This window comes from Bubalus kerabau, chromosome 15 (genome assembly GCF_029407905.1).
Source record: "Bubalus kerabau isolate K-KA32 ecotype Philippines breed swamp buffalo chromosome 15, PCC_UOA_SB_1v2, whole genome shotgun sequence".
Taxonomy (NCBI): Eukaryota; Metazoa; Chordata; class Mammalia; order Artiodactyla; family Bovidae; genus Bubalus; species Bubalus kerabau.
The window spans coordinates 47,433,464-47,444,077 of record NC_073638.1 but is presented as its reverse complement, the minus strand read 5'-3'; the positions used below and the strand labels follow the sequence as shown (position 1 = coordinate 47,444,077).

The 10,614-nt window shown below is 37.9% G+C and overlaps 1 protein-coding gene across 1 annotated transcript; it reads right to left on the bottom strand.

The window, feature by feature from the left end:
• Positions 1–3,761: 3,761 nt before the first annotated feature.
• Positions 3,762–4,727, bottom strand: LOC129628160 (olfactory receptor 52N1). The gene has a single exon (XM_055547585.1). The coding sequence runs from the start codon at positions 4,725–4,727 to the stop codon at positions 3,762–3,764; it is 966 nt and encodes a 321-aa protein (XP_055403560.1).
• Positions 4,728–10,614: the final 5,887 nt, after the last annotated feature.

Genomic DNA, 10,614 nt, shown 5'->3' with positions numbered 1-10,614 from the left:
TATTTTAGGTTTACCTTGTGCATAAACAGCCAGTTTGCATACCAGCTCAAGTATTTATCTATGTCTACAGAAACAAGAAGCAGCAGTGCTAGTTACCTATTTAAATATATTTACTTATTTATTATTTAAATTCATCTTTGAATTTAATTAGATTTCTTTAATGAGTGTGAATCTGAGTGAACTCCAGGAGTTGGTGATAGACAGGGAGGCCTGGCGTGCCGCGATTCATGGGGTCACAAAGAGTCGGACATGACTGAGCGACTGAAATGAACTGAACTGAATGAGTGCAATGATAGCCACTCTATCTAACCGAGATACAATATGTTTAAAATTTGCCAAAAGATACAGAATTTTGTGCTCTCTATACTAAATGCTGATGAAGTACAGCCCCTTCTTTCTTTATTCAAAAGATTCTTTACTTGAAAGTCACCCTTCTTTCTCTCTGCTACCCTCACATATTCCCCCTTTTTTCAAGATGATTATAACCTGCAGACCTGTACCAAAAGGTCTTTTATGTTTATTATATACTTTTACTGACCTGTGTGCTGTTTTAATACACGGGTCAAATCTACTACCTATTTTACCCATGAATGAAGATAGTACCTGGATTTTAGAAAATAAGCAAATTGAAATCAGATTGGATGACTGCAAGCTGTATGACTGAACTGAAGAAAGAAAAGGTGATGGGGAAGCTTGAGCTAGTGACTTCAAGGGAAAGGTATGTACCTATTTATCTTTCCTGATATAAGTCATCTTAAAGTTATTAGCCTCTAATTCTCTGTCTCTGCCATTATGCCATAGTTTATAAATGTGAATTAAAAAAAAAAAAAAAAAAGAATTCTCTCTATACTCTAAAGGTTTTGAGAGAGAAGGAAATGGCAACCCACTCCAGTACTCTTGCCTGGAAAATCCCATGTACAGAGGAGCCTGGTAGGCTGCAGTCCATGGGGTCACACAGAGTCAGACAAGACTGAGCAACTTCACTTTCACTTTTCACTTTCATGCATTGGAGAAGGAAATGGCGACCCACTCCAGCGTTCTTGCCTGGAGAATCCCAGGGACAGGGGAGCTTGGTGGGCTGCCATCTATGGGGTCACACAGAGTCGGACAGGACTGAAGTGACTTAGCAGCAGCAGCAGCAGCAGTCTTTCTCCTGCGCACAAAAGAGCACACATTCCTTGTTAATACTATTTCTCCTTTGAAGGTGGATTATGTTCTTCCTAAATTTTCCCTGACCAAGAAATAACCAAATAACCTACTCTGTAGGGCAAAGCCCTCTATGCCTGTGATGACACAGTAGAATGAAACAAGACAATGTTTTATCATAAGCTAGAATCTGAAAGGCATTATCTTACCCACACAGTAGATCCAGACTAAAAGGAATGTGAAAGGTGCTCATGCCGGGGAGAGGGCTCAGGAATGTAAATGATGGTACACCCTGGTTTCACCTTATAACCCACAGATCTGAAGTGCTTAGTCTAGCAGACTTCACACGGGAAACAGGTTTAATCTCACATCCTTAGGACTCCTAAGTCTCAATGTGAAACAGGGCTTAAATCCCCAAAGACCATAGAACCCTAAGGGAGGGCATGATACAAAGCTTCAGATATTTGGAAAAAATAAACCCCAACCAGCTTGGTTCCAGAATGAGAGAAGTCCAGAAAGTAATTCCTATGGTACAAATATCCAGCGTTTAGGATTACAAGTTGGAAATTCTTACCTAAGGCAATTAAAAATAAATAAAAATATATATGTGTGTGATTTTATAATGTGCTTAGTTGTTTTTATTCTGAATTCTAAAATATTATACTCGATTTAAAAAGAGAAAAATGCAGGAATAAAAACACTTTTAAATAGCACATACTACCAACAGTAAGAAAATGCATTCTATTAGGATTTTGTGTCTCTTTACCTTCATGTATATGTAATTTTAAAAATATATCAGGATCACAGGTATTTTTCATTGATTGTTTCAATTTATATATACTCACAATAGAATATTTTTATGCCATGAGAAAGAAAGAAATCTTGTCACTTGTGACAAGATGGATGAATCTTGAAGGCATTATGCTACATGAGATTAGTCAGATACAGAAAGATAATTACTGTTTGGTATCACTTACATGTGACAGTGGAAAAAGCCAGATTCATGAAAACTGATAGTAGAATGGTGGTTACCAGAGTTTGGGGTATGGGGGATTTGGGTTAATGTTGTGTAAGAGTATAAATGTGGAACAAATAGATAAATAAATCCTGGAGTTTTAGTAATATATGTCATATATTTTCAACTTATACAATGCCTTATGCCACTTATATCTCAGAAAAATAATTTTTAAAGCACAAGTAAATTCTCAGTGACTTACATACTAATTTAAATAAGTTAACTCAAGTCAATGTCTTTAATTATTTATATGAGATTATCCTAGTCAGTTCAGTTCAGTCTCTCAGTCATGTCCAACTCTTTGCGACCCCATGGACTGCATCATGCCAGGCTTCCCTGTCCATCACCAACTCCCCAAGCTTGCTCAAATTCATGTCCATCGAGTAGGTAACACCATCCGACTATCTTAACCTCTACTGTCCTCTTCTCTTCCTTCTTCTATGCCAGTCAAGAAAATGGAAATGAAGATGTGGTTATGAGTTAAAATAAAGGGTGTTCAAGCTAAAAGTTTTGGCTTTTGTTTCTTATGATTATCTTAATTATGTTGTTTGATATAATTTGTATAAAAGTACATATTTGCACTAAATTTAGCATACTTCTGAGAGAAAAAAAAGAAGTAAGCCATAGACAACATAGGCGGCAAGGAAGAAAATGTTTCACAGTTTAGGGAGATGCGTGAATACAATCAAGACATATTGTTTTAAATAAGTACTTTATTAAAACATAACAAGCGTGCAAAAAAGAGCATATACCATAAGTGTACAGCTTCATGAAAATTCACCAAGTCCTTGTAATTACCATTTAGGTCAAGAGCTAAAGCCTTGACAGCACCTCAGAATCACCCTCTCATATCCTATCCAATCATTACCTATACCCTTGTTCTCTAAGTTAAATATCATCTTGATTTCTAACACCACAACTGAGTTTTGCCTGCTGGTGAACTTTATAGAAATAAAATCATACATATGTATGACTTTGTTTCTTTCACTTGACAGTTTATTAACAGACCACAATTATTTATTTATTCAGCTGAATGTTAATGGACATAGCTTCTAGGTATTGAATATGCTGCACCTTACACCTTTTACAAGTTTTCTGGTGAACATATGTATGCATTGCTGGATACACAGCTGACAAACTTGGTAAAGAAAACATCAGATAAGGGCTTGGAAAATAAGAATAAACTCCAAATGGTGGTGGAAGGAGAATGTTGAGGTAAATAAAAGCACAAGCATTGATGAATACACCTTAACATTTGCCAGGGATTTAAATTTTTTAATGTTTAGTTCCAATTCTTATGATCCAACACTGTAACTCAAAGTTTTGTGGATTGTCATTCAGGAGCAAAATGTCAGTCAATGAAAATTACATGAACTGAACTTTGAAGTCTCCTGTGAATAAAAGAGGCTTTAGAGAACATGAAATTTTAGAAGAAAGGGTCTTTGCTTACATGCACATAGTGGTACCCTTTTAAGAGAAGTTTCAACAAATATTTCCTATGACCAGATATTTGCTTTCATTTGGAGGACTCCCCATTGACTAAAAAATGTCATCCCTATTGACATCGGGCTGACTAAGAAAACTTCTCAGAAGACTCTAATTAAATGTTATGAGAAGGATTGTCCTTTCCTTTAAGCAAGAACCTAGTAATACATGTTCGTATCTGCTTGGTTTTTATCCCATACACAATAGGATTCATTGTAGGAGGCATGAGCAGATAGAGATTAGCCATAATAATATGTATGTGTGGAGGAATGGAGCATCCCCCAAAACGATGTGTAAAGAAGGTGAAGAAGGCTGGGACATAGGTAATGACGATGGCAAAGATGTGTGCAGTGCAGGTGCTGAAGGCCTTCTGCCGAGCTTCTGCTGAGGACAAGCTGACCACTGCCCGCAGGATCATGGTGTAGGAGACCGTGATGCACAGGATGTCAAAGCCCCCAATCAAGAGGGCAACCATCAAACCATAGATGGCATTGACCTTAACATTGCCACAGGATATCTTGGCCACAGACATGTGGTCACAGTAGGTATGTAGTATGACATTGCCCCTGCAGTATGGCAGGCGTTTGGTGAGGAAAGTGAAAGGGATAACAAGCATAACACCTCTAAGAAAAGTAAGGAGCCCAGCCTTAGCAATGACTGAATTAGTGAGAATAGTAGCATAGCGCAAGGGGTAGCAGATGGCCACGTAGCGGTCCAGGGCCATGAGCATGAGCACCCCAGACTCCATCCCTGTGAAGGTGTGCACAAAGAACATCTGGGCCAGGCAGGCCTTAAAATCAATCTCCTTGAGATTGAACCACAATATGCAGAGAGTGTTGGGAAGAGTGCTGGTGCACATGAGAACATCTGTGAAGGAAAGAAGGACTAGGAAGATGTACATTGGTCTGTGTAAGGCTTCTTCAGAGTAGATGAGATACATAAGGCCAAAGTTCCCTGTGATTGCAATGCTATACATGGTACACAGAGGGAAGGAGACCCACAGATGCACTTCTTCCAATCCAGGGATGCCATTTAGGATGAATGAGATTGGAGTTAGGCTAGTGTCATTCAGAAATAACATACTGTCTGTTGGAAGTTCATGATACACCAGTTACAGAATTGCTCTGTAGGCAGAAAAAGTAAGATCAGAGATGAGCTGACAAGTAAGATATTCTTTATCATAGTTGATAATTTGTCTTTCTTGTAGATCAATCACATGTACATTCTCTTATGTTGAATATGTGATATTACACTCTCATTATGTGACATTACACTCTGATACTTGCTCAGTGATCAATGCAAAGAAATAGAGGAAAACAATAGAATGGAAAAGACTAGAGATCTCTTTAAGAAAATTAGAGACACCAGGGGACTATTTCATGCAAAGATGGGCACAATAAAGGGAAGAAATGGGAGGGACCTAACAGAAGCAGAAGATATTAAGAACAGTTGGCAAGAATACACCGAAGAGCTATACAAAAAAGATTTTCATGACCCAGATAACCACAATGGTGTGATCATTCACCTAGAGTCAGACATCCTCAAATGCAAAGTCAAATGGGCATTAGGAACCATAACTATGAACAAAGCTAGTGGAGGTGATGGAATTCCAGTGGAGCTATTTCAAATCTTAAAAGATGATGCTGTGAAAGTGCCAGCAAATTTAGAATACTCAGCAGTGACCACAGGACTGGAAAAGGTCGGTTTTCATTTCAATCTCAAAGAAAGACAATGCCAAAGAATGCTCAGACTACCACCTAATTGCACACATCTCACACGCTAGTAAAGTAATGCTCAAAATTCTCCAAGCCAAGCTTCAACAGTACATGAACGGTTAACTTCCAGATGTTCAAGCTGGATTTAGAAAAGGCAGAGGCACCGGAGATCAAATTACCAACATCCATTGGATCATCGAAAAAGCAAGAGAGTTCTGGAAAAACCTCTGCTGTATTGATGACGCCAGAGCCTTTGACTGTGTGGAGCACAACAAACTGTGGAAAATTCTTAAAGACAGGGGAATACCAGACCACCTGACCTGCCTCCTGAGAAATCCTTATGCAGGTCAAGAAGCAACAGTTAGAACTGGGCATGGAATAACAGACTGGTTCCAAATCAGGAAAGGAGTACATCAAGGCTGCATATTGTCACCCTGCTTATTTAACTTATGTGCAGAGTACATCATGCAAAATGCCAGGCTGGTTGAAGTACACACTAGAATCAAGATTTTTGGGAGAAATATCAACAACCTCAGATATGCAGATAACACCACGCTTATGACAGAAGATGAAGAAGAACTAAAGAGTCTCTCAATGAAGGTGAAAGAGGAGAGTGAAAAAGTTGGCTTAAAACTCAACATTGAGAAAGCTAATATCATGGCATCCTGACTGATGCTGAAGCTGAAACTCCAGTACTTCGCCACATGATGCAAAGAACTGACTCACTGGAAAAGAGCCTGATGCTGGAAAAGATTGAAGGTGGGAAGACAAGGGGATGACAGAGGATGAAATGGTTGGATGGCATCACTGACTCGATGGACATGAGTTTGAGTAAGCTCTGGGAGTTGATAATGAACAGGAAGGCCTGGCATGCTGCAGTCCATGGGGTTGGAAAGACTTGGATACAATTTAACAACTGAACGGAACTGAACTGAACACTCTCATTGGATCATGCCTTAACCAGTAGACATTGACCAGATGAACTGACTGAATCTAGTTGATGTGTTGTATCTGAATGTGTCTTTTTTAAAAGATCATATAGTTCATTCTCTAGGCTGAAGTTGACCTCTAACTAAACAATAGGATGATCAAGGATTGATTAAATATTTTGTGTTCCAGTCGGTCACCACCTTAATCAAAGATGCCTATTCCATTCTGAAATCTTATCACTCTTCAATGGCTCTGGTGGGCTCCATTTTCAAAGTTAACCAGTCTAATCTAGGGGGCATACTGACAATGCTATTAACCCAGTTTTTGCTCAAATCCCCTGCTTTGGGTTCTCAGGAAATCTAAATACAGAAAACTACAAATCATCCCCTGTGCCAAAAGCTTTCTTTAAGAAAAATTATACAATGATCTTAAAGGTGAAAAATAATAATAATACTCTTTCTAACCATCAAATAGCTACCCATTAATTTCTTGAGTCAATACCAAAAAAAATAGGTAGTAAAGAATCATTGGAAGCACAATAACTTATGGGAAATTAATATTATTTTTCTAGGATTATAATCTCTTCTAATGGACTGCATAGCCTAATCCAATAAGAATTGAGGATCCATCACTGTAAACTAACATAATTGACATTTCCTTTGGAACATAGTTGGAGAAGGGAATAGCTATCCACACCAGTACTCTTGCCTGGAGAATCCCCATGGACAGAGGAGCCTGGTGGGCTGCAGTCCACAGGATTTCGAAGAGTCAGACATGACTGAGTGACTTTCACTTTCACTTTAAAACATCGTACTGTATTTCCTATCCTGATCACCACCTCAGAGAATTATAGAATCAATATTTCTCAGTCTGTACTATCTCCAAAACTAAATTTTCATAGTACAAAGGAGATTCTCAATACATTTTTCAAATCCATAGGGAAAAAAAGCAGTGGGAAAAATAAGGACTGACAAAATGGTTCTGAGTAGTAAGAAGGAAAATATTTGTTGTGATAGTGTATTGTGAAGAAATAAGAACACATTCATGATCATAGAATGTATGCAAACTGGATGTACAAGTCTGAAGAAGCAGGTGGGAGTGTGCTGACTTAGGGGGAAAAATGTACAAGTTAGTTTGATAAGGGAGGAAGTCCAAAAGAGAGGACTATTGAAGAAAAATAATAATCTCTTTGTATAACAATTATCAATATTCAGATTTATAGTATTTCCTGTGTATATAAGAGGTAACTCACCTGCCACTTCAGTGACATCTCTGTTGAAAATTTAAGGTTGGGAAAAATTGGTTCTCCTTTCCTCATATGTGTCTTTTACACAAATTTTATATCCTTAGTTTTAAAAGATAAAGTCTGAGTAGATGAAATATAGGGCCCCTTCGAATTGAGAAACAACTCAAACATCATAAGTGTGATGTGAAATTGAGGCAATTCTCTAAAATGAAAAATAGATGAGAAACAGAGAACATATGAAATAAGGCCATCATTCCTCTTTTCCTTTTTCCCACAATTGTATAAATTATTTTTTTCACAGAAATGCTGTTTTTAGTTTTCACAGCCACTGGGATGTATCACTTCTCTAGAATACTCCTCACAAGGATTATTCAGTATGAACCACACCTTGTGTGTCCTTTATATCAGGGAACTTTTTCCTAACAGGATCTTAGGAGAACCTCTTGAAAACTTTTCATGTTTGTTAGGTAGTAGTTTGGACTAAGCTTAACTCAGTGAGGCTTTCTCAAAGGAAGGAAATAGAATATTAACATAAATTTTTGACCTTTTAATATTCATTTAATCTCATTACCTAATATTAAAATATTTTCAGTTATATGATGAGAAAAACCAAAGAACTTTCTAATTTCCTCTTATCAATTAGACCTCTTGTCTGTTTCTTCACTTCTATGTGCTGAGCAATGTCATCCTATGACCATGTCGCTTCAGGCATGTCTGACTCTGTGCGACCCCATGGATAGTAGACTGTAGTCTGCTGGGCTCCTCTGACCATGGGACTCTCCAGGCAAGAATACTGGAGTGTGTTGCCATGCCCTCTTTCAGGCCATCTTCCCAACTCAGGTATCGAACTTCCATCACTTAAGTCTCCTGCATTGGCAGATGGGTTCTTTACCACTAGCAGCACCTGCAAAGCCCCCTTCACTTCCATATTCACTCATAAACATAGAATTATCTTTACTAGACATCTTGGCACAAACTATCATACCCTGACAACTGTTGTACAATCTGTAAACCACATGTGGATGAACAGGCTTCATTTAAACTTTTATGCCTATGTATTGTTTATTTCATAAGTATATGATATGTTAAAATACATGCATAATATTTATAAGCACATATACTTGCTTAATATAGTTTTAACCAGAAAAAGCAAAACAGACTTTAAGCAGATATGTTTTCATTCAAGATTTTGTTCCTTGAAGAATTACTTTGCAGAACTTAGGAACTGGGGAGTATATGTGCCATCTACTCAGTTCAGTTCAGTTGCTCAGTCGTGCCCGACTCTTTGCGACCCCATGAATCACAGTACGCATTTATTTTATTTTATTTTTTTGATATTATATATGTTTTAATGCCATTCTCCCAAATCATCCCCCCTCCCTCTCCCACAGAGTCCAAAAGACTGTTCTATACACCTGTGTCTCTTTTGCTGTCTCGCATACAGGGTTATCATTACCATCTTTCTAAATTCCATATATATGCATTAGTATACTGTATTGGTATTTTTCTTTCTGGCTTACTTCACTCTGTATAATAGGCTCCAGTTTCATCCACCTCATTAGAACTGATTCAAATGTATTCTTTTTAATGGTTGAGTAATACTCCATTGTGTATATGTACCACTGCTTTCTTCTCCATTCATCTGCTGATGGACATCTAGGTTGCTTCCATGTCCTGGCTATTATAAACAGTGCTGCAATGAACATTGGGGTATGCATGTCTCTTTCAATTCTGGTTTCCTCGGTGTGTATGCCCAGCAGTGGGATTGCTGAGTCATATGGCAGTTCTATTTCCAGTTTTTTAAGGAATCTCCACACTGTTCTCCATAGTGGCTGTACTAGTTTGCATTCCCACCAACAGTGTAAGAGGGTTCCCTTTTCTCCACATCCTCTCCAGCATTTATTGCTTGTAGACTTTTGGATCGCAACCATTCTGACTGGCGTGAAATGGTACCTCATAGTGGTTTTGATTTGCATTTCTCTGATAATGAGTGATGTAGAACATCTTTTCATGTGTTTTTTAGCCATCTTTATGTCTTATTTTATTTAAATACTACTTTACCTAATGCAATCAATATTATAGCTCAGCATATATCAAAGGAAGATTTGCTTCTAGACTTTTCATGTATCATAGCTATCTGTTCTGGAATGAAGCCATGCTTCACGAGATCTCTTATAATTGAAAACTTTCACTCTGGCCAGGAGATCTGTGGTGAGAGGTGTTTTTTGTTTGTTTGTTTGTTTGTTTTTTAACGTATTTTAGAAAGTGAATTTTTTCGCTGCCAACCAAAAATCTCAATTTATGTGTGTCTGCCCCTTGTCGCTTCCTATTCTAGAAGAAAGGTATACTGTTGTGCCAGATTACTTCCTGTTTTCACCTTCCATTAGCCGTTCTTACTACAAACCCCAGGTATGATATTAAATTGTGGTGATGTACTATGCTACATGTACCCAGAAATTCCTTCACTGTTGGGAAAATTTCAGTCTTCTGTGATTCCTTAGATTTGATCAAAATCTACTAAATGAAATTGAAACTTTAAAGAATGTTGTAGTGAGGTAGAGAGGACCAGGAATGAAAAAAAAAAAAAATTTAAAGAGGGCGGGAAGAGAAGTGGGTGATAGAGGATAAGATGTTTGAATGGCAGGACCGACTCATTGGACAACAGTTTGAGGAAGCTCTAGGAGACGGTGAAGGCCAGGGAAGCCTGGAGTGGTGCACGTAGTCCATGGGGTCTCAGAGTTGGACACGACTTGACAACTAAACAAGACTGTAGTGTTTCAAATGAGCATACAACCTTAGTACATAAAATAAATTTTAACAAGTCTTTATCCCATAAAATTCTCAAATTGTTCACTCAATATTTTCTAGAAAGCTTTCAACCCCATAAGTGCCATGTAGATAAAGCTATAACCAAAGTTATGAAGCTGGAATTGAATCACTCTAGGAGGTCAGATATATTAATAAATCCCGGTTTATACTTCACTGAATATCAGGTACAGTCCATACGCCCCACCAGAGAAAAGTTGTTACATTTAAAGGTAGTTATTGAGATTTTCCCCTCTGCTCAAATATTTTCT

Excerpts from the sequence above, each read along its gene's own strand:
- LOC129628160 (XM_055547585.1), bottom strand. The coding sequence starts at position 4,727 with ATGTTATTTCTGAATGACACTAGCCTAACTCCAATCTCATTCATCCTA.